Source organism: Pituophis catenifer, unplaced genomic scaffold (assembly GCF_029215685.1).
Source record: "Pituophis catenifer annectens isolate HBS135680 unplaced genomic scaffold, rPitCat1.0.hap2 SCAF_3, whole genome shotgun sequence".
Taxonomy (NCBI): Eukaryota; Metazoa; Chordata; class Lepidosauria; order Squamata; family Colubridae; genus Pituophis; species Pituophis catenifer.
Window position 1 is genome coordinate 2,408,269 of NW_027256883.1, and position 24,241 is coordinate 2,432,509.

At 47.2% G+C, this 24,241-nt stretch overlaps 2 protein-coding genes across 6 annotated transcripts in view; both read right to left on the minus strand.

Annotated features, from left to right (window-relative positions):
• EEF1D (eukaryotic translation elongation factor 1 delta) overlaps positions 1 to 602 on the minus strand; it is a 39,112-nt gene extending 38,510 nt beyond the window's left edge. For all 4 annotated transcript variants that reach the window (XM_070940261.1, XM_070940260.1, XM_070940259.1 and 1 more), the window contains exon 1: positions 525 to 602. The gene's annotated coding sequence lies outside the window, so the exon portion shown is untranslated. The remainder of the gene's footprint in view (positions 1 to 524) is intronic.
• Positions 603 to 4,413: 3,811 nt separating this feature from the next.
• On the minus strand, positions 4,414 to 22,249 carry PYCR3 (pyrroline-5-carboxylate reductase 3). Of its 2 annotated transcripts, XM_070941943.1 has the most exons (7): positions 22,165 to 22,249; positions 16,611 to 16,904; positions 14,827 to 14,891; positions 10,831 to 11,010; positions 8,655 to 8,867; positions 6,104 to 6,196; positions 4,414 to 4,903 (listed from the first exon to the last, which is right to left on the minus strand). In XM_070941943.1, exons 1-7 carry the CDS (start codon positions 22,247 to 22,249, stop codon positions 4,721 to 4,723), a joined length of 1,113 nt encoding a protein of 370 aa, XP_070798044.1. In that variant the 3' UTR covers positions 4,414 to 4,720. The 2 variants fall into 2 exon arrangements, with proteins under 2 accessions (XP_070798044.1, XP_070798045.1); XM_070941944.1 differs by lacking the exon at positions 16,611 to 16,904 and having other exon boundaries at positions 22,165 to 22,241.
• Between the last annotated feature and the right edge of the window lie 1,992 nt (positions 22,250 to 24,241).

Genomic DNA, 24,241 nt, shown 5'->3' on the forward strand with positions numbered 1-24,241 from the left:
TGGGGTGAATTTAGTTGAACTTTAAGGGAACTTCAATTCCCAGAATTCTGTGCATCTTAAAAAGCTGCCAAGCTTGAGAAACGCTGGATTGATGCCCCCAAGAAGCAGCCCCCATGGAGACTTGTAAGCCCAATCCCCCCCATACACACACAAAGGCCCCTTTGCGCAGCTGAAAGGACCGCAGGCCGGCCCTGACCCCTTAACAACAACCCCGCAAGGTAGACCCGCGAAAGGATGGAGAATAAAGAACTAAAGACGGGGCAGGGGGGGCGGCCTTCGATACCCCACACCATCCCTCTGCACCCCCCCTCCCAACCCCCCCCTCCAGGCCCGCGCGGGATCCTCCGCCCAAGGGGATGGCGTTGTGGCGCCCGCGGGCGCCCGGTTGGGGATGGCCGAGACCCTTCGGGTCAAGCCTGACCGGACGCCGGCCTCGAATTTTTGTGGGAGCCTCGGAGGGGAATCCCAGCGAGGCGCGGCCGGCGTGCCGACGGGCTCCCGGCGAAGGAAAAGGCTCTACTCACACAGCGGCGCCGGGAAGACAACGAGGCAGCCGGCCTGAGGGAGATGCTCACGCCGCCTCACGCTCCGGCGGAAAGAAGGCAGGCGCGCGCCGCGCAGGGGGTTATGGGAGCGGCGTCTCTCCCGGGCGAGCTCACTCTCTGCAGAACCGAGGGGGGGGGAAAGAAAGAGAGAGGGCGATACCAACAGGGGCAACCGAGTCGGAAGGGGAGAATCCGCGGCGACGACGACAAAATCTAGTGTATCCAATACGGCTTCGTGAGTGTGGTGAGAGGTGAAGCTTTTCCGTTCTTCTTCTTCCTCCTTCTTCTCTTTCTTGCTCCCCCCCCGACAAAGATGGAATGGGCCAGGTTGTTGAGAAGACGAGGCCACGATGGTGGACGGGGGAGGTGTTTAAAGCTAAGGGGTTCTTTTTTTCCTCCTAGAAAATGATTTCTTATCTTGGTTTTACGCGTTGTCGCCACACATGGGAAGAAAATGGTTTCTCACAGCGAGTAGTCCCGAGGAATTTAAGGGTGGGGAGAAAAACTTTCTTGCCCCCCTCTATTTGCTAGATTGAAGTAGTCCAAAGGATTCTGGAGGAAACCAATGTAGCGCCAGGGAAGGGGAGGAAAATGAGTGGAATGGTCTACTACGGCAAAAGAAGAAGGGGGGGAGGAGAGTTCATCCCTTCCCAGCTGAGAATAACCTGGGCTGATTCTGGGTCTGGATGGGAGGAGATGCAAAGGTGCCAACATCTGCATACCTCCAACCTCTGCATTAATCCCACTCCAAATCCTGATCAGAAGCATCCGAATGGAAACCAAGGCTCAGCTTAAAAACCAGCCCTCTTAACAGTGTGTGAAGTTTTATATCCAAATATACATTATTCTTTATTACTCTTTCCATCTTCCCTTAAAATGTTAACAGAATCCACAAGGGCCCAAAAACCAGACCATCAAATTAGCAAACTTCTTCAAACCCCTGAAATAAGTTACCCAGACCTAATCCGCATATCAAAGGATAAGGTCTGCAAACACAAAGAGTTAATTACATTAGCTCTCCCAGAGGAACTACATGGGTCACAAGAATAAACATACCTACATACACACACACATGCCCCTTAAGTGTCACCCTAGAATCAGCACCCGGCAAGCTCCCCCTATAAAAACCTGCTACCTGCCCCATTTCTCTGTAGCCTGCCCCCTAAATACAAACTGTTTTGCTTTTAGGAATAAATATTTCCTCTTTCCTCACAGCTGCCTGGATCTCATTTTTATTTATTCTTGTGCAACCGCACCTCGAGTTGGAACCCCCAATTTTTTCTTCTGACAACAGGGTGACAACCTAAAGCTGTTTTTCATTCCTGAAAATCATTTTCACTCAGCCCAACAGTTCCTGGTGAAAGCTCAGCAGACTTTTGGGTTAGTTCCAGTGCCATTGTAACTTTCAACAATCGCTAAAGAAATCGCTGTAAGTCAAGGACTGCCTGTAATTAATTAAAGAAAAAGAAGAAGAAAAAAAAAAGAGGGGAGCCTTATTTATTTAGGGCAGGTGGAAAAAACAGGAGTTTGGTGTCACTTCTTTTAGTGATTTTTTTTTGTTTGGTTAGTTTCATAATCAGATTTAGTTCTTGAAAGCTGATGCCTTGGAACAGTGCTTCTCAACCTTGGAAGCTTGAAGATGGGTGGACTTCAACTCCCAGAATCCCCCAGCCAGCAGCGCTGGCTGGGGGATTTTGGGAGTTGAAGTCCACCCATCTTCAAGCTACCAAGGTTGAGAAACACTGCCTTAGTCTCAGTCGAGATTACTTTCATTAGTGTACCTTACTTAGCTATACAATTTAGGATGACCACCCTTTGAATGGTGTGGAAATAGAATGGATTCCCAGAAAAAAAAATTGGAGACTACAGAAACCATTTGCACCACTCAGGTGACCCCAAGACACAGAACAAACCTCTTAAGTGGCCTCAACGGCCATCTAAAAAGGGTGCAAATGACCAGCTGTCTGCAAGGAATATCAATCCTTCCATTCCCCACCATTCAGTCAGAACTGAAGAAGCTTCTGGGATGTGAAGTGAAACATCTTCAAAAAAAAAAAAAAAGACAGAAAGTCCAGTTGCGTCCTGAAAAATCACCTGATACCTTAGAATAAAATTTTTGAGTTGCAAAGAGGGCTAGCGGATTCCTGATTTTTGGGGCCATTTGCTCCCTGTAAGCCAAGTTTATTTTTCACACTTCGAACACCAACAACTTCTGGTGGCAAGCTGTTCCACTGGTTAATTGTCCTGACTGTTAGGAAATTCCAGGCTGCTTCCCTCCTTGATGAGTTTCCATCCATTGCTTCTTGTCCTGCCCTCAGGTGCTTTGGAGGATAGGTGGACCCCCACTTCTTTGTGGCAGCCCTTCCAAGTTTTGGAAGACTGCTATCATGTCTCCCCTTCTTTTTTTCTAGACTGGCCATACCCAAATCCTGCAACCGTTGTTCGTATGTTTTAATCTCCAGACAGGGGGTTGGACTAGAAGACCTCCAAAGTCCCTTCCAGTTCTGTTATTCGGTTAAGTGATTGCATGACCCTGGCACATTGCAACCGTCATAAATATGAGCCCAGTTGCCAAGCGTCTGAATTTAATCACGTGGCCACGGGGATCCTGCAACAGTTGTAAGTGTTCCAAAATGGGTAAGCGTCAGAGGTGGGTTTCAGCAGGTTCTGACGAACCGGTAGTGGAAATTTTGAGTAGTTCGGAGAACCGGTAGTAAAAATTCTGACTGGCCCGGCCCCCCATCTATTCTCTGCCTCCCGAGTCCCAGCTAATCGGGAGGAAATGGGGATTTTGCAGTATCCTTCCCCTGGAGTGGGGAGGGAATGGAGATTTTGCAGTATCCTTCCCCTGGAGCGGGGAGGAAATGGGGATTTTGCAGTAACCTTCCCCTCATAGTTGAGGTCTACCTATGATGACAATTCAGGCCTCTCTCATCTTTTTAAGTGGGAGAACTTGCACAATTGGTGGCTGACTAAATACTTTTTTGCCCCACTGTATGTTTAAACAATATGGTAGTTGTCAGGATGGAGTAAGGGGATTCTATTTTAATACAATATGTGTACTATACTAGGATTAGTAAGGATGGCCTGATTAAATAGAATAAATGAAAGAATTAAATGGAAAGATTAGAGGTTGAAAGACAGTATTATTATGCAGGCTTAAACAATGTTGTAACTGGCATTAGAATGATACATTGAAATACTGAATGATTAAATAATGAAGGTTTATATCTTAATACAAATAGGAGTATTAATACTAAGAGTATATAAGCTTAATCAATGTAACAAACATTATTGATATGGGTATTGTTATTTGTATCAAAATGAATGATACCCAAATCCCACACTGTTCATGTATTGATGTCGATGTAGATATTGGAGATACGAAGGATACCAGATCTCCGAGCCTTTCGCCGTGCCCTAAAAACTTTTCTTTTCCATCAAGCAGGGCTGGCGTGACCCCCCCCACACACACACCTTTTTAGCTCTTTTTAGCTTTTTAAGTGTAAATTCGGTTTTAACTGGATTGTTTTAAATTGTGGGCCAAAGCTGTATAATTCTTTTAATTGATTTTAAATTTTGTATTGGTATGTTTTTTATCCTTGGCTGTGCACCGCCCTGAGTCCAATAGGAGAAGGGCGGTATATAAATTGAATAAATAATAATAATAATAATATAAAAATAAAATAAAAAACATATAACCCCCCAAAAAACCCCAAACCTCCATTGTAGCTACCTCCAGCTGCAAAATAGCTCTTGCCTTCAGAGGGCTGAGGAAAGAAGACCAAGCAGAGATAGATAGAAACAAACAAACAAATTCATAGCCAACAACGGAGCTACCACGGTTTATTCCGCCAATGGGAAAAGTTTGGAATGGATCACACCCAGGTCGTAATAACCGGGTACCTGGAAGTGGGCACGATGTCGCCTGCGTTTGGTGACATCCTCCTGCATTGCAGAATTACAGAATTTCGTCAATGACAATATGCACAATGAGGGGGCACCATGGGCAAAATGCCTGTGAGCACCCACCATGCCAGAGTCCTGGCAATTTCCTTCGGGTGGAAAGCCGTGGCCCCCTGCTCCTCCAGCTGCAGATGTGGACACGATGCGCGAGAGGGAGGCCCACATCTTCCACAAGAAACGTGGTACCCATGAGCCTCCATGCACACCTGCTACCTGTTGCCCAGTTCACGAGCCCGGTTGGTGGCCGCCTCCACGGCGTTCATGACCGTAGCTCGCAGGGACCCCTTTTCCAACTCGTGCAAGGCGTGGATGGTGGTACCACCTGGGGTGCAAACGGCACTCCTAAGAACAGCGGGGTGGTCCCCGGTTTCCAGCAACATTTTGGCTGCTCCCTGGAGGAGAGGAGAGAAATCGGAGGTTTCAAGTGAAGGGACAGGATGGACAGAGCATAAAGCACTGATGGAAGAGAATATTCAATATGAGCGCCGTGGTGGCGCAGTGGTTAGAGTGCAGTACTGCAGGCGACTTCTGCGGACTACCGGCTGCCTGCAATTTGGCAGTTCAAATCTCACCAGGCTCACGGTTGACTCAGCCTTCCGTCCTTCCAAGGTGGGTAAAATGAGGAGCAGATTGTTGGGGCAATAGGCTGACTCTGTAAGCCGCTTAGAGCAGGGGTGAAATCCAGCAGGTTCTAACAGGTTCTGGAGAACCGGTAGCAGAAATTTTGAGTAGTTCAGAGAACGGGCAAATACCACCTCTGGCTGGCCCCAGAGTGGGGTAAGAATGGAGATTTTGCAATATCCTTCCCACAGGAGGGGAGGGAATGGAGATTTTGCAGTATCCTTCCCCTGGAGTGGAAATGGAGATTTTGCAATATCTTTCCCCTGCCATGCCTGCCAAGCCACGCCCACAGAACCGGTAGGGAAAAATTTTGGATTTCACCCCTGGCTTAGAGAGGCTGTAAAGCACTGTGAAGCGGTATATAACCCTAAGGGCTATTGCTAAGTGGGAGGGAAGGAAGGAAGGAAGGAAGGAAGGAAGGAAGGAAGGAAGGAAGGAAGGAAGGAAGGAAGGAAGGTAGGTAGGTGGTGATGCAGTGGTTAGAATGTAGCATTGCAAGCTAGCTGTGCCCACTGCTAGGAGTTCGATTCTGACCAGCTCATGGTTGACTCAGCCTTTCGTCCTTCCAAGATCGATAAAATGAGGACCCAGATTGTTGGGGGCAAGAGGCTGACTCTGTAAATCACTTAGAGGGGACTGTAAAACACTGTGAAGCGGTATATAAATCTAAGTGCTATTGCTATTTGTAGCTCAGGCTTGAACTGGGGGTCCTTGATGCTCTCTGAACTTGGCTGTTTTTTGGGAGACGTTTCATGACCCATCTAAATAACATTGCTAGAAAGCAGTAGGCTTTGTGGAATGGAGGAGGGGAATTGGAGGAGGAGGAGGACTGTGGGCAGGGATGGGTCACCGTTACCGGCTCGGCCGAACCGGGCCGAACCAGGAGGAACCCACCACTGACTGTGGGGTAGATGATCTACAAGATCCCTTCTGTCCATCTGTTAAAAGTTAAAATCCTCACCCCTTCTTACCAGCAAAGTTTGAGCTGCCATCTTGTTGGCCAGCTGGCCGGGCATTCCCATCTTCACCGCACCTTCCGCCAGGGCTTCCGCGAACATGTAGGCCTGCGTCAAGGGAGGAAACAAACCACGATCTTAAGCTACGCGTCCACATGGCTGAATCCACAGGCCATCCACAGAAGAGCTTCAGCGGACTTTACAGTCTTCAGACGGACCCCAAACGTCGGAGAGGACCATCAAAGGCAGAATAAAGCTTTGGAGGCGTGAAGAGATCGGAGGACAGGACTCACCGAACAAACTCTACTTCCTCCATCAGGAAATACAGGTAGTCCTCGACTTACAACGGTTCGTTTAATGACCATTCGAAGTTACAACGGCAATAAAAAGAGTGACTCGCGACTGTTTTTCACAGTTATGACCGTTGCAGTAGCCCCGTGCATCACATATTCAAAATTCAGATACTTGGCAACGGACTCGTATTTATGACGGATTGAACTGTCCCACGGGGGGGGGGGGGGTCATGTGATCCCCTTTTGCGACCTTCTGACAAGAGGGAAGCCAGATTCACTTAACCACCGGGTTACTTACCTGTCAACTGCAGTGGTTCGCTTAACAACGGCGGCAAGAAAGGTTGTCAAATGGAGCAAAACTCACTTGACTGTCTCACCTAGCAAGAGAGGTTTTGGGCTCAATTGTGGTCGTAAGACGACCTGTACATCCTTCAGTCTTCCACAGATTGAGGTTTGCCCAGGGGTGGGTTCTGAATTTTTTTTTACTACCGGTTCTGTGGGCGTGGCTTATTTTGTGGGTGTGGCTTGATGGTCATGTGACAATTCTTTAGGATTTAGCAGAGGTACTGGTCTACCAGGCTTTTAACTGCTTGCAGAGCTGTACTGGTCTACTCATTTGTTTTTGGAGGCACCGGTTTACCCATTTGTTTTTGGAGGCACCTGTCTACTCATTTGTTTTTGGAGGCATCGGTCTACTCATTTGTTTTTGGAGGCACCTGTCTACTCATTTGTTTTTGGAGGCACTGGTCTACCCATTTATTTTTGGAGGCACTGGTCTACTCATTTGTTTTTGCAGGCACCGGTCTACTCATTTGTTTTTGGAGGCACTGGTCTACTCATTTGTTTTTGGAGGCACTGGTCTACCCATTTATTTTTGGAGGCACTGGTCTACCCATTTATTTTTGCAGGCACCGGTCTACTCATTTGTTTTTGGAGGCACTGGTCTACTCATTTGTTTTGGGAGGCACTGGTCTACTCATTTGTTTTTGGAGGCACTGGTCTACCCATTTATTTTTGGAGGCACTGGTCTACTCATTTGTTTTTGCAGGCACTGGTCTACCCATTTATTTTTGGAGGCACTGGTCTACTCATTTGTTTTTGGAGGCACTGGTCTACCCATTTATTTTTGCAGGCACCGGTCTACTCATGTATTTTTGCAGGCACTGGTCTACCCATTTATTTTTTGCAGACACCGGTCTACTCATGTATTTTTACAGGCACTGGTCTACCCTTTTATTTTTGCAGGCTCTGGTCTACTCATTTGTTTTTGGAGGCACCGGTGTACCACCACACTGCCTTTTAACACTGATTAGCTGTAGGGCGGCCCTTTGAAGCCCCACAGCAAGAGTTTAAACAGTTTTTCCTTATCGCCCATCAGCTGGGACTCCGGAGGCAGCAATAGATTGGGGGTGGGGCCAAATAAAAGGTAAGAATAATGCGGGGGGGGGGTGGGGACAGGGGGGGCAGAACCAGTTCGGTGACGTCATATCGTCACCGCTACCGGCTTGGCGGAACCGGGCGGAACCCACCACTGAGATTGAGGTCTGCCTAAGTGTCGGACTATAACTCCCTGAATTCCTAATAACCCACAGCAACAAGCCAACATCGCTAGAGACCACAGTGAGGAAGGCTGAGGGCTACTGGTTATTTTTGGAGGTCGCCCATGGTTTAGGTTTGAAATTATTGTTTCTGGGTGGGGAGGGGGGGGGTAAGGGCAAAGACAGCTTGCAGAAAAAGAAACGAGGAGGGCCTGATGGGGACACCTGTATGTGGACTAGAAACTTAAGATTTTTAAAGAAAAAAACCCTGCCTGATGGGACTGCGGGAGGCCAGGTGCCATATCTGCAATTTGCAACAAATACAGGTAGTCCTCAACTGACGACCACAACTGAGCTCAAACTTTCTGTTGGTGAGACATTGAGTGTATTTCACCCCGTTTTACGACTTTCCTTGCCACCGTCATTAAGTGAATCCCTGCGGTAGTAACCCGGTTGCGAAGCGAACCTGGCTTCCCCATGGATTTTGCTCATCAGAAGGTCGCCAAAGGGGATCAGCTGACCCTGGGAACCCGTGACCGTCATAAATATGAAACCTGTTACCAAGAGTCAAAAACTTCGATCCACGTGTCCATGGGGATGCTGCAACGGTCATTAAGTGCGAAAAACGGCCGTAAAGTCGCCGTTGTAACTTTGGTCGCTAAATGAATTGGTTGTAAGTTGAACACTCCCTGTATAAGAGGCGGATGAAGGAGCCAGCGGGAAAAGGACACTCACATAAGCCACGCCGCTGCCACTCAGCGCCGTGTGGATGTCGATGTAGGACTCGGGAGCCTCTTCGCACAAGCCGCACGAGGCCAGCAGGTTCTTCAGCAGCGAGACCTCCTCTTCCCCCACGGAGGACCCTCGAGAGAGCAGGACAGCCCCCGACCGCACCTCGCAGGGAAGGTTGGGCATCATACGCAGCACCCGCGTCCCCGCAGGAAGCAGCTGCCGAGGAAGGAGACAAGGGCACCCGGTGAGAGACCCCCCCCAGCAGACTCACCCTGCTGCAGGGTGGATAAAAACTGATGTTTTTTTTTAAAAAAAAAAAAATCAGAGTTTTTAAAAATTTCAATCAATTTTTTTTTTATTTTTATCTGATTTATTTTAATAAAATGCTTTTAGCCAATGGTGAAATTCAATTTTTTTTACTACTGACTCTGTGGGTATGGCCTGGTGGGCCTGGTGTGGTTTGGTGGGCGTGGCAGGGGAAGAATACTGCAAAATTCCCATTCCCTCCCCACTCCTGGGAGAAGGATACTGCAAAATCCCCATTCCCTCCCCACTCCTGGGAGAAGGATACTGCAAAATCCCCATTCCCTCCCCACTCCTGGGGGAAGCATACTGCAAAATCCACATTCCCTCCCCACTCCTGGGGAAAGGATACTGCAAAATCTCCATTCCCTCCCCACTCCTGGGGGAAGCATACTGCAAAATCCCCATTCCCTCCCCACTCCTGGGGTAAGGATACTGCAAAATCCCCATTTCCTCCCCACTCCTGGGGGAAGGATGCTGCAAAATCTCCATCTCCCCCATTCCTGGGGGAAGCATACTGCAAAATCCCCATTTCCTCCCCACTCCTGGGGGAAGGATACTGCAAAATCCCCATTCCCTCCCCACTCCTGGGGGAAGGATACTGCAAAATCCCCATTCCCTCCCCACTCCTGGGGGAAGGATACTGCAAAATCCCCATTCCCACCCCACTCCTGGGGGGAAGGATACTGCAAAATCTCCATTCCCACCCCACTCCTGGGGGGAAGGATACTGCAAAATTCCCATTCCCACCCCACTCCTGGGGGAAGGATACTGCAAAATCTCCATCTCCCCCATTCCTGGGGGAAGCATACTGCAAAATCCCCACTCCCTCCCCACTCCTGGGGAAAGGATACTGCAAAATCTCCATTCCCACCCCACTCCTGGGGGAAGGATACTGCAAAATCCCCATTTCCTCCCCACCCCTGGGGGAAGGATACTGCAAAATCTCCATCTCCCCCATTCCTGGGGGAAGCATACTGCAAAATCCCCACTCCCTCCCCACTCCTGGGGAAAGGATACTGCAAAATCTCCATTCCCACCCCACTCCTGGGGGAAGGATACTGCAAAATCCCCATTCCCTCCCCACTCCTGGGGGAAGGATACTGCAAAATCCCCATTCTTTCCCCACTCCTGGGGCCAGCCAGAGGTGCGGTATTTGCCGGTTCTACTACGGGTTCTCCGAACTACTCAAAATTTCTGCTACCGGTTCCCCCGAACCTGTTGGATTTCACCCCTGCTTTTAGCCATGCAATTTGGGATGGACACCCTTTGAATGGTGTGGGAGTAGGAATGGATTTCCAGAGGGGGAAAAAATTGCAGTCTACAGGAACTATTTGCACCTCTCAGGTGACCCTGAGGATACAGATAAACCTCCAAGTGCTTCAACGACCCCCTAAAACAGGGGTGTTAAACTCAAGGACCGTGGGCCGGATCAGGCCCGCAATGTGGTCGGTTCCAGCCCACGGGGCCGTCCTGCAAAATGTAAGGGTCTCGCCCACATTGCTTCGGCCTGCTGTACCCAATGCAAAGAGGAAACATGCCAGCAGTTTGGGGAGTGGTGTCAAGCTGGCCACACCCACCCAGCTGGCCACGCCCACCCAGTCAGCCAGGGCCTTCCCCACGCCCCCCCCCCGAGGTTAACCACAGCCCCAATGAAATTGAGTTGGACACCCCTGATCTAAAAGGATGCAAAGGACCAGCTGTCTGCAAGGAGTATCAATCCTTCCATTCCCCACCATCCAGTCAGAGCTGAAGAAGCTTCTTGGAGGAGAAGCGAAACGTCTTCAAAAGGGGAAAAAAAAAACCAAGGAAGTCCAGTTGCCTCCTGAAAAAGCACCTTTGGGACACCTACAGGTTTGCTCTTCGGGGAACTCACCTCTTCCAGGGTCCGGAGGGGGACTCCAGCGGCCATGGAAATGAGGACGTGGCTGTTGGTGACCGCGGGGCCGATCTCCTGCAGAACGACCGGGAGAATGTGGGGCTTGGTGGCCAGGAATACGAAGGAGCACTTCTCCAGGACCTCCAGGTTGCGATGGGTTGTCCGGCAAGCGAAGCCCTTTGGTTGAGGAAGGAAGGAAGGAAGGAAGGAAGGAAGGAAGGAATAGCAATATTACTTAGACTTATATACCGCTTCACAGAGCTTCCCAGCCCTCTCTAAACAGTTTACAGAGCCAGCCTATTGTGCCCCAACAATCCGGGTCCCCATTTTACCCACCTCGGAAGGATGGAAGGCTGAATCAACTTTTAGGAAGAAGGAAGGAAGGAAGGAAGGAAGGAAGGAAGGAAGGAAGGAAAGAAAGAAAGAAAAGATGGCTGGATGAATGGAAGGAAGGAAGGAGGAGGAAAGGATGGATAGATGGGTGGGTGGATGGATGAATGGATGGATGGGAGGGAGGGAGGGAGGGAGGGAAGGAAGGAAGGAAGGAAGGAAGGAAGGAAGGACGGTAGCAATAGCACTTAAGACTTATATAGCACTTCACAGTTCTTTTACAGCCCTCACTAAGCGGTTTATAGAATCAGCCTCTTGCCCCCAACAATCCGGGTCCCCATTTTACCCACCTCGGAAGGATGGAAGGCTGAATCAACTTTTAGGAAGAAGGAAGGAAGGAAGGAAGGAAGGAAAGAAGGAAGGAAGGAAGGAAAGAAAGAAAGAAAAGATGGCTGGATGAATGGAAGGACGGAAGGCTGAGTCAACCTTGAGCCTGGTGAGATTCGAACTGGCAAATTTCAGGCAGCCGGCAGGCAGCAGAAGTAGCCTGCAGTACTGCACTCTAACCACTGCGCCAACGCGGTTTATACGGTCCCCCCACAGAGGGACCCCCTTTCTGCCCAAGAAACGGACTCATTCCTCTCTACAACCCCAGCAGGTTCAAAGATTCCAAACCTGGACTGCAGGGAGTCCTTGAATTACGACTGCAACTGCGCCCAAAACTTAGGTTGCTAAGTGAGAAATTTGTTCAGCGAAGTTTTGCCCCGTTTTACGACTTTTCTCGCCACAGCTGTTAAGTGAATCACTGCGGTTGTTAAGTGAGTGACACGGTTGTTAAATGAATCCGGCTTCCCCATGGACTTTGCTCGTCAGAAGGTCGCAAAAGGGGAATGAGTCAGTTGCCAGGCGTCTGACTTTTGATCACGTGACCCTGGGGATGATGCTGCAATGGTCACTAAGTTTGAAAAACAGTCATAAGTCAATTTTTTTTTGGCGCCATTGTAACTTCAAATGGTCACTAAATGAACTGTCGTAAGTCGAGGACTCCCTGTATATGTGCAGGAAAATCTGCAGAATTCTCCTTAAGAGACCAAGAACAAACCTTCATTTGGCACTTCTTCAACTGACCACAGGCCCAGCTTTCTTTACAAGGGGGACCCAAAGAACTGGAGGGAGCGTTTACGTCTGCTTTGAACTGACCACAATCAGTCATGGACTGAGTTCACACACCCCAAAGGTTTTTTGAGCAAGCCACCTTTGGCTGGGTTTGCACCACACGTGAAGTTGTAAAGCTACCGTCTGAAACGACAGCTGCAGGATTGACGCGCAGGGCGCCGAGTGAAAATCAAACCAAATATATTTTATTTATTTTATTATTTTATTTATTAAATTTGTATACCGCCCTTCTCCTTTCAGACTCAGGGTGGTGAACAGCCAAAATAAAAACATTTGTACACAAAAGTTAAAATAATTATTAAAACTGATTAAATGAAATTTGGCCCATAATTTAAAACATATCAATTAAAATCAGTATCAAACGTTAAAACCAACATGGAATCAGGCCAGCCCGGCTAGCTGAAAAAAGTAAGTTTTTAGGGCCCGACAAAAAGTCCGGAGGTCTGGGATCACTCGTATCTCTGGAGGCAGATTGTTCCAGAGGGCAGGAGCTGCCACAGAGAAGGCTCTCCTCCTGGGGGTCGCCAGCCAACATTGTCTGGCCGACGGCACCCTGAGGAGGCCCTCTCTGTGGGAGCGAACTGGCCGGTGGGGGACAATTGGTGGCAGAAGGTGGTCCCGTAAGTACCCTGGCCCTAAGCCATGGAGCGCTTTAAAGGTGGTCACCAACACCTTGAAGCGCACCCAGAAGTCCACCGGAAGCCAATGCAGCTCGCGCAGGAGAGGTGTCATGTGGGAGCGCCCCGTCGCTCCCTAATCCCCCGCGCGGCCGTATTTTGCACCAGTTGGAGCCTCCGGGTGCACCCCAAAGGGAGCCCCATGTAGAGAGCGTTACAATAGTCCAGGCGAGAAGTGACGAGTGCTCGAGTGACCGTGCGTAAGGAGTCCCGATCCAGAAAGGGGCGCAACTGGCGAATCAGGCGAACCTGATAAAAAGCCCCCCTGGTCACGGCCGTCGTATGTTCTTCCAAAGACATCCGTGCATCCAGGAGGACGCCCAAGTTGCGGGCCCTTTCCGTGGGGGCCAATGATTCGCCCCCAATAACCAGCAATGGCACCAGCTGGCTATACCGGGACGCCGGCAGCCACAGCCACTCGGTCTTGGAAGGGTTGAGTCGAAGCCTGTTTCTCCCCATCCAGACCCACACGGCTTCCAGGCACTGGGACATCACTTCCAAGGCATCGTTGGGATGGTCTGGGGTGGAGATGTACAGCTGGGTGTCATCAGCTGTATATCACGGCACCGAGCCCACTGAAAAACCAATTTTATTTTCTCTGGAAACACAAAATAATTTCACTCCTCTCCAATCCATTTGGTGGATTGGCACCGGAATTCAAATAGGCTAGACATCAACTTAATTTACTGCAGGAATTTCCACGCAATCTAATCGTCCATCGTCTTAGGACGTTACGGCAGATGCGATCCAATTCATCTAGAGGCATCTGGATTTATTGGCCTGTTTAAATTTTATCGTTTTTATAATAATCGCCCACTCCGGAAGATTCTGGGTGGCTTACAATAACAAATAAACAATGCAAAGAATTAAAACTCAAAGAAATATGGCAGCCCAGACTATAAACAACCATACCAATAAAAACACAATGCAAAATATAATACGGGCTTCAGACACGTTAACACCACTGATCCAGGCTGGGAACAAATTGGAGAAAAATTGACTATTCCAAGCTAACCCAAAGGTGCTTTTTTCAAGAGGCAACTGGACTTCTTTGTTTTTTCTTTGAAGATGTTTCACTTCTCATTTAAGAAGCTTCTTCAGTTCTGGCTGGATGGTGGGGAATTGAAGGATTTATACTCCTTGCAGAGAGCTGGTCATTTGCATCCTTTTAGAGGGTCGTTGAGGCCACTTGGAGGTTTATTTGTGTCCTCAGGGTCACCCGAGTAGTGCAAATGGTTCCCATAGTCCGCAATTACTACAGAACTAGGAGCACTATTCAGGTGACCTGAGGACACAGACAAACCTCCAAGTGCTTCAAAGACCCTCTAAAAAGGATGCAAATGACCAGCTTTGTCTGCAAGGAGTATAAATCCTTCCATTCCCCACTATCCTGTCAGAGCTGAAGAAGCTTCTTGGATGAGAAACGAAACGTCTTCAAAAGAAAAATGAAAGTCCAGTGGCCTCCTGAAAAAAGCATATTTGGGACAACCAGGACCTGGATGACTGAGAATCTCTACAGACTTTTATTCCAAGGTAACGTTGAGTTTTCTGAGCAGCCTTTACCACCTGGTATAGCCCGAGCACCACGCGACCAGGCGAGCTCCCATTCCTTGCCTCCGCTCCTGCCCATCTAGCAGTTCAAAAGCATGCGAATGCAAGTAGATAAATGGGTACCACTTCGGTGGGAAGGGAACAGTGTTCCTCTCCACATGACTGTGGAGAATGTCTTCAAACAACGCTGGTTCCCTCGGGCAAGAAACGGAAATGGAGGCAGAAGTGACCGGGGGAAACTTTAGCTGTATATATTTACCTGGAATTTGTCCAGATTCCTGCTGGATGGAGCACTGGCCAGGATATTCACTGCTTGGACTTCTCCTACAAGGAGAGAGAAAAGGATGACAATAGTAGGAGAACCCATCGCTGGATTACAAACTCATTGAGTTCTAACTTCCCAAGATTCACAACAGGAGACAGAAGCTACGAAAAGTAGATTTTCAGCTATACATCCTCTAAAACCTAAATATTTAATAAGGCTGGGTTGGGCGTCCCACCAACTCTGCTGAAGAGCAGTTCAGATTTCTTGCTAAATCTTCGTAAGTCGGATGAAGGTCAAGGTGAGAAGATGCTGCCAATTGTCTCAAAGGTATTTTTCTCAAAAGGCAACTGAAGTTGGGTTGTTTTGTTTTTTTGACGGAGGAGGACGAATAGAAGAAGAAATAGAAATAGAAGAAGAGGAGAAGTAGAAGAAAAAAATAGAAATAGGTGAAGAGGAGGAGAAGTAGAAGAAGAAATAGAAGAAGAAATAGAAATAGAAGAGGAGAAGTAGAAGAAAAAAATAGAAATAGATGAAGAGGAGGAGAAGAAGAAATAGAAGAAGAAATAGAAATACAAGAAGAGGAGGAGGAGGAGAAATAGAAGAAGAAATAGAAATAGAATAAAGAGGAGGAAGAGGAGAAGTAGCAGAAGAAATAGAAGAATAGAAATAGACGAAGAGGAGGAAGAGAAGTAGAAGAAGAAATAGAAGAAATAGAAATAACAGAGGAGGAGGAGGAGAAATAGAAGAAGAAATAGAAATAGAATAAAGAGGAGGAGAAGTAGAAGAAATAGAAATAGACGAAGAGGAGGAGGAGAAGTAGAAGAAGAAATAGAAATAGAAGAAGAGGAGGAGAAATATATGAAGATATAGAAATAGAAGAAGAGGAGGAAGAGGAGGAGAAGTAGAAGAAGAAATAGAAGAATAGAAATAGATGAAGAGGAGGAGGAAAAGTAGAAGAAGAAATAGAAGAAATAGAAATAGAAGAGGAGGAGGAGGAGAAATAGAAGAAGAAATAGAAATAGAATAAAGAGGAGGAAGAGGAGAAGAAGTAGAAGAAATAGAAATAGACGAAGAGGAGGAGAAGTAGAAGAAGAAATAGAAATAGAAGAAGAGGGGGAGGAGAAATAGAAGAAGAAATAGAAATAGAAGAAGAGGAGGAGAAGTAGAAGAAGAAATAGAAGAAATAGAAATAGAAGAAGAGGAGGAAGAGGAGAAATAAAAGAAGAGGAGGAAGAAGAAAAATAGAAGAAGAAATAGAAGAAGAAATAGAAATAGGAGAAGAGGAGGAGGAGGAGAAATAGAAGAAGAAATAGAAGAAAAAATAGAAGAGGAGGAGGAGGAGAAGAAAAAATAGAAGAAATAGAAATAGAAGAAGAGGAAGAGGAGGAGAAATAGAAGAAGAAATAGAAAAAGAAAAGAGGAGGAGAAATAGAAAAAATAAAAATAGAAGAAGAGGAGGAAGGAGGAGGAGGAGGAGGAGGAGGAGAAGAAGAAGCAGCTTCATTGGTTCTACACCATTAGGAACAGAAAGCTTCAGATTGACGTCGGCATGGTGCACCGCCGTTGTCTCTCAACCGTGGCAGATTAAGATGTGTGGACTTCAGAACTACCAGAATTCTGAGAGTCAAAGTCCAGACCTCTTGAAACGGCCACGGCTGAGGAACCCCCCAGTCTCCAGGAAGGCTAATATGTCCGAAAGAGGTTACTTCACCCTCCAGCTTTCCAAACTTGCGGTGGTTAATCTTCTAACCAACGATCCCAATAGATTGGACAGTTACCATCTGAGCTCCAATATTCCGTTTGGGGCCAGGGCACTCCAGACCGCGAGGGTGAACCATCTCTCGGATTAAACCTATCCGCGGGTTCGGCTTTAGCCTGGCTTCCAAGGTGTCTCTGGAACTCTAATAGCCTTCTCTGTCTGGTGGGATGCATTCTATCGGGACACGAGCCGGGGAGGCCTCTCTTCGTGGCTTCCGCTTGAATTCCCACCAATCTGGGGTGCCAGCGGCTTCCGCGTCCTTCCGGATTGTCTCGCAAGGATAAGACTTCAGGACGCTGCAGGACAGTCGATCCTGAAGGGCAGATTCCAGAGAAATAGTACTCTTCCTCGAGACCCCCCCCCTCCCTATCTTGCCTTCTGGACTAATTAACATTTGCATAAAATATTAACTCCCGTTGGAGAGTGGTGCGGTGGCCTAGAGGTGGCACTCTCGCCTCACAATCAGGAGGCTGTGAGTTCGATCCTAGGTAGAGACGGCTATTTCTCTCTCTGAGCACAATGAGAATGTATTTGCCGAATATAACTCCGCACTGGAGACAGGAAGGGCATCCGGCCAGTAAAACATTCTGCTAGTCCATTCAGTTGCCCCGAGTCTACCCCGCAAGGGATTATGGGATCATTAAAAGGAGATGTTTAACACCTGCTGGAGAAACAGGTGGCAGTTGTGGCCGCGACTTCATGTTTTGCACCAGTCGCAGCGTTTCCTGGTCCAGGATTCCCAGTCGTTCAGTCCCTGGTCATCTCACGACTGGACTACAGGTAGTCCTCGATTTACAACCACAACTGAGCCCCAAATTTAAGCTGGTAAGTGAGAATTTGTTAAGCGAGTTTGGTCCCATTTGACGACCTTCCTGGCCACCGTTGTTAAGTGAATCACTGCACTTGATAAGTTAGTAGGCCGGTTGTTAAGCGAATCAGACTTCTCCCATTGATTTGGCTGATCAGAAGGTCGCAAAAGGGGATCACATGACCCCGGGGACACCGCAAATCGTCATAAACACAAGTCAGTTGTCAAGCATCTGGATTTTATTCATGTGACCATGGGGGGGGGGGGGGGGGTGCTGCAATTGTCATAAGTGTGAAAAATAGTCATAAGTCATTGGGACACAGCAATGACCCCCCCAGTGAAAAGGAAATTACTTTAAAAGCAGTACAGGGTTATCAGCATCTGTTTAACTGGAAGATACCCCAGGTAGTCCTCGATTTACAACCATTCACTCAGTGAATGTGGAAAGTTACAACGGCAGTGGAAAAAACGGACTTATGACCATTTTTCACACTTAATGACCATTCCAGCATCCCCATGGGCACGCAGTCAAAATTCAGACGCTTGGCAACTGACTCGTATTTATTTAATTTAATTTAATTTAATTTCCAATTTATATACCGCCCTTCTCCCTGAGGACTCAATTTATCAATTTATGACGGTTGCAGTGTCCCTGAGTCACGTGATCCTCTTTTGCGACCATCTGACAAGCAAAATCCATGGGGAAGTCAGATTCACTTAACAACCGTGTCACTAGCTTAACACCTGCAGTGATTCACTTAACAAATGGGAGAAAAGTCATAAAATGAGGCAAAACTCCCTTCATGGATTTCTCACTTAGCGACATAAATGTTGGGGCTCAGTTATGGTCGTAAGTCCAGGACTAACTATACTTTTCTCCTGGTTATTGTCCTTGCATTTTGGACACTGTCCAAAGAGAATGCAAATACCCCAAATCTATTTTTCTGCTGTTTTAATTTTTTTTTTAAAAAAACTGTATTTTGATTAAATTTGGGTAAAAGGTTTCAAACCCAAAACCTTTCTTTCATTTTAAATTCATACCAAAAAATAATAATGATAATCGTAGCACCTTTGGAACACTTCCTGTGAGAATGGCACAGCTTGTTCTGAATTTGAAAAAAAAGTGCAATTCTAATTTAAACTCCCTGTCCAGATAAAATCTTGTTATGGGGCCAAGGTGATCCATTTATATAAATTCCCTGAATAAATAAAAGAACATAGCAGTTTCTAGCCGAGATGGCTATTGCCCTGATGCCATTTTTTGTCTTAAAACCAAATTTGAGGTGGCAAAAATACATTTTTAAATAGGCTGAATTTAAAAATACTTTTTAAAATACTGTTTTTCCACCCCTTGATCCAGAAAGATGGTTCAGAGTTTACAGTTTGCAAGCTGTTTTATCTTTAACCAAACGTATGTTTTCCCATGACCATGAACCTATTTTCTGAGCAGACCCACACAAATAAATTCATTTCTTCCTTGAGTTAAAATTGGCCATTCAAGAAATATTAAGAAAACAGATTTGAGGCTATTGTTTAAAAATAAGGTTTGGTGAAAAGCAGCCCAAAGGTCAAGAATCAGGTTAAACTTGGGTTCCCTTAGAAAATTTTTCCTGCTATAATTTCCAGATCAAAGCAAAATTTCCAGAGGTTTAGATTTCAGGTAAATGGATCTGAGGTAAGTGAAATTACTGAGAAAAACAGAGCAGGAAAAAAACAAATTGAGATTTTTCCATGACGGCAGTAAATTTCCACGAAGGCAGTAAAATTGTAAAAACTTACCCACAGGACCAAACCTGCCTCTTCCTTTGTAGCAATATTCCCTCCTCATTTACTTTTGATACAGGTAGTCCTCAATGTACGACCACAATGGAGCCCAAAATTTCCGTTGCTAAGTGAAACATTAAGTGAATGTTTGCTGCTTTTTACGACATTTCTGGCCACAGTTGTTAAGTGAATTATTGCAGTTCTTAAATTAGGGTTGTTAATTGAATCTAGTTTCCCCATCGAAGGTCGTAAAAGGGGATTGTGCGGCCCCGAGACACTGTCATAAATATGAGTCAGTTGCCAAGCGTCTGAATTTTGATCACGTGACCATGCCGCAATGGTCATAAGTGTGAAACGCGGTCATCAATCACCTTTTTCGGTGCTGTTATAACTTTGAATGGTCACTAAACAAACGGTTGTAACTGAAGGAATACCTGTAATCTAAAATTAATCAAGGAGAGAACAAAGCTAGCACTAAGGAGAAATTTTCTGACAGCGAGAACAATTACAATTGCTTAACGCATTGTAAGCCGCCCTGAGTCTCCGGAGAAGGGCGGCATATAAATCAAATTAAAAAAAAAAAAAAAAATTAGCCATTGGAACAGTTTGCCACCAGAAGTTATAGGTGCTCCATCCCTGGAGGCTTTCAAGAAGAGATTAGACCAGAGGTCTCCAAACTTGCTGGCTGAGGAATTCTGGGAGTTGAAGTCCTCAAGTCTTAAAGTTGCCAAATTTGGAGACCCCTGGATTAGACAATCATTTATCTGATCAATCAGAATACAGCTGGAAGGAACCTTGGAAGTCTTCTAGTGCAGCCCCCTACTCAAGCAGGAGACCCTAGACCATTTCAGACAGGTGATCTTCCATCTAATCTCTTCTTGAAAACCTCCACTTACAATTTCTGGTGGCAAGCTGTTCCACTGTTTTCATTGATAGGAAGTTTCTCCTTAGTTCTAAGTTGCTTCTCTCCTTGATTAGTTTCCATTCCTTGCTTCTTCTCCTGCCTTCGGGGGCTTTGGAGAATAGGTGGACCCCCTCCTCTTCTTTGTGGCAGCCCCTCAAATATCGGAACGCTGCTATCATGTCTCCCCTAGTCCTTCTTTTCTCTAGACTAGATATATTCAATTCCTGCAACTGTTCTTCATATTTTTTAGTCTCCAGATATGGGGTTGGACTACAAGACCTCCAAGGCCCCTTCCGGCTCTGTTATTCTGTTAATCCTAATTGATTTCAGGAGCAAATTATCTGAAACCATCGGTGCTTCAAAAAGTCCGTCATTAGGGATCCGAAACATACTACTGAAGTACAGGACGTCCTCAATTTACAACCATTCATTTAGTGACGTTCAAAAGTACAATGGTACTGAAATCAGTCATCGATGACCGTTTTTCACACTCACGACCGTTGTAGCATCCCCACAGTCACATGATCAAAATCTTGGCAACTGACTCATACTTATGACCATCCCAGGGTCACGCGATTCCCCTTTTGCGACCTTCTGATACCCAAAGTCAACAGGGAAGCCAGATTCACTTATTAGCCCACGTTACCAATTTAACAACCGCAGTGATTCACTTAACTACTACGGCAAGAAAGGTCGTAAAGTGGGACAAAACTCACTTAACAACCAACTTGCTTAGGAATGGAAATTTTGGGCTCCGTTGTAGTCATAAACCCACAACAATCTGTATTCTGCAAAAGCCAACATTCCAGTGACCTGTCTAAGGAGCCCCTTTAAATAAGAAACCCCTTCTCAGCGACTCCTCTAAGTAGGAGACAGGTCTTAGGGACCCCTTTAAATAAGGGACCCCCTCTTAGGGACCTCTCTATATAAAGGACCCCTTTTAGGAGCCCATCTAAATAAGGGATTCCCCTAAATAAGGAACCCCTCTAAGCAAGTGAGTCCTCTAAATAAGGGACCCTCCCTAAATAAGGGCTCCCCCTAAATAATGGACCCCCCTAAATAAGGAACCCCTCTAAATAAGGGACCTATTTAAGGAACCCCTCTAAGTAAGTGAGTCCTCTAAGAAAGGGACCCCTCTAAATAAGGGATCTCCCTAAATAAGGGACCCCCCCCCTAAATAAGGAACCCCTCTAAATAAGGGACCTATTTAAGGAACCCCTCTAAGTAAGTGAGTCCTCTAAGAAAGGGACCCCTCTAAATAAGGGATCCCCCTAAATAAGGGACCCACCCTAAATAAGGGACCCCCTAAATAAGGAACCTCTCTAAATAAGGAACCTATTTAAGGAACCCCTCTAAGTAAGTGAGTCGTCAAGTAAGAGACCCCTCTAAATAAGGGATCCCCCTAAATAAGGGATTCCCCTAAATAAGGGACCCTCCCTAAATAAGGGATCCCCCTAAATAAGGAACCTATTTAAGGAACCCCTCTAAGTAAGTGAGCCATTTAAGTAAGAGACCCCTCTAAATAAGGGATCCCCCTAAATAAGGGGCCCTCCCTAAATAAGGGATCCTCCTAAATAAGGGATCCCCCTAAATAAGGGACCCCCTAAATAAGGAACCTCTCTAAATAAGGAACCCCTCTAAGTAAGTGAGTCCTCAAGTAAGAGACCCCTCTAAATAAGGGATCCCCCTAAATAAGGGGCCCTCCCTAAATAAGAAACCCCCTAAATAAGGGATCCCCCTAAATAAGGAACTCCTATAAATAAGGGACCGATTTAAGGAACCCCTCTAAGTAAGTGAGTCCTCTAAGTAAGGGACCCCTATAAATAAGGGATCCCCCTAAATAAGGGACCCATCTAAGTAAAGGGACCCATTTAAGAGATCCCTCTAAAGAAGGGACCCCTCTAAGTAAGATCTCTTACCCTTCTTCTGCACCCCACCGCCTCTCCACCCCGCCCCCTCCTTGGTGCCTGGGGGGGGGGTCCCTAAAAGTGGGGTGGAAGCCCCCAGCCGGGTCTTGGAACAGAGCCGAGCTGGAGGGGACCTCCGAGGTCTTCTAGTCCAGCAACCGGGGGAGGGGAGTTCCGTGGGGGCCCTTACCTGCCAGCAGCATCGCCCGGGCCACGGCGCTCGCCATGCGCCCCGCCCCGATGAACCCCACGCGCAGCTCCCGCAGAGGCTCCATGGCTCTTCTGCCCGCTCCCGCTCCCCCCCCTCTCCGCCCAACCCCAGCTTGGGCTCCGGCCACGCCCACGCCACGCCCCCCGCCGCCAAAGACAGCCAATCCCCGCCCGGCCCTCTCGGGGATCTCGCGCGCGGGGGGAGGGAGGCGCGGGTCCGCCACGCCCCTTTTCGGAGCGCGGCGGCGATTGGCTGAACCTCCCGTGACGTCACGCCGCGGGTTTTTTAAAAAGCAGCCGCGGGGCTCCGCTGGGCGCTGCGGTGTGCGAGGCTCGTTTGCGGGGATCGGAGGGGCCGAAGGGTCGGTAGGTTCGGGGTGCGTCGCCTTGCTTGGGCCCGCTTTCCTTCCACTCCATCCCGGGCTCCGATGAGGGTTTTTTTTTTTTTCCTCTTTGCACCTCCCCGACTTTTGGCTCATTTTGCCAAGCCGAGCTATGCTGGTCTATGGATGGGGGACCACGAGGAGATCCACGTTTAAAAGCATTTAGGGAAAAAGGGAATGGCAGTTTGCAAAGCAAAGCTTCGTGGACGGGCTTAGGGAAGTCGTCAAGAGCTGGGCTTTTTACGGAAGGAGGCTTTTCAGTTTTTCCCAAAGGTGCTTTTTCCAAGAGGCAACTGGACTTTCTGAAAACTTGAAAAAGCACCTTTGGGACAATCATGGCCTTGGAGGACTGAGAATCTCCTTTTCAGTTTTCCATCTTGGAATGAGCAATATACTTATTTATTTATTATTTTATTGGTTCAATTTATATGCCACCCTTCTCCAGAGACTCAGGGCGGCTTACAATGCGTTAAGCAATAGCCTTCATACTTTTGTATATACCTGCTTAGTAGGGCTTTCGCGCCTCCCCCCCAAGCGGTGTTCTTTTTTTTTTATACAAAGTCAGTTTATTGCCCCCATAATCTGGGTCCTCAATTTACCTACCTTGGAAGGATGGAAGGCTGAGTCAACCTTGAGCCTGGTGAGATTCGAACTTGCAATAATTGCAGGCAGCTGGTGTTACTTGACAGTGCTTTAGTCTGCTGTGCCACCAAGACTTGCCCCCAAAATGAGCATAGATTTGCCCCACGAAGTTGTGGGTGCTCTAAAGCTGGAAATTTTTAAGGAGAGTTTGGACAACCATTTGTCTGAAATGGTATAAGGGGGTTGGAATTGTGGGTGCTTCCATCACTGAAGGATTTTAAGAAGAGATTGGACCACCATTTGTCTGAAACAGTATAGGGTTTCCTGCCTGAGCAGGGGGTTGGACTAGAAGACCTCCGAGGTCCCTTCCAACTCTGTTATTCTCTTGTTCTGTTTTCATATACCAGAACGGTTGCAGGAATTGACTATGTCTAAGTCGAAAGAAAAGGACTAGTGTGACATTATAGCGGTCTGCCACAAAGAAGAAGGGGTAAAGCTATTCTCCAAAGCATCTGAGGGCAGGACAAGAAGCAACAGATGGAAATTAATCAAGGAGAGAAGCAACCTGGAATTAAAGATAAATTTCCTGACAATGAGAATAATTAACCAGTGGAACGACTAGCCTCCAGGAATTGTGGGTGCTCAAACACTGGAAGTTTTTAAGAAGAGACTGGACAACCATTTCTCTGGAATGGAATAGAGTTTCCTGCCTAGGGAGCAGGGGGTTGGACTAGAAGACCTCCAAGGTCCCTTCCAACTCTGTTATTCTGTTATAGAAGCTGGCTTAAGAAGCCAACATGAAATGTAAAAAGCTGAAGTATGAAAATGTGGGTCTTTGGCCTTTAAAATCCTTACAATTCTTGGAATTGCTGAAAGGATTGTGTTGTGGAGTTGTGCTTTCTGCAAGATGTTCAACAGTGAAGGGACACAGGGCAGAAAAACATCCTGCAGAAAACACAGCTGTACAACACAGTCCTCCTTTCAGCAGTTCCAAGAAGGCTCCATGCGCATTTGCGCTATTCTGGTGACCCTGAGGACACAGACAAACCTCCAAGTCGCCTCAAGGACTTTTTTAAAGGATGCAAATGACCA

Coding starts and splice junctions, on each gene's coding strand:
- PYCR3 (XM_070941943.1), bottom strand. CDS start 22,249: ATGGAGCCTCTGCGGGAGCTGCGCGTGGGGTTCATCGGGGCGGGGCGC. Junction 14,892..16,610: donor GGAATATTGGAGCTCAGATG/GTAACTGTCCAA, acceptor CTCTCCTTGTAG/GAGAAGTCCAAGCAGTGAAT. Junction 8,868..10,830: donor CCCTCCGGACCCTGGAAGAG/GTGAGTTCCCCG, acceptor CTTCCTCGGCAG/CTGCTTCCTGCGGGGACGCG.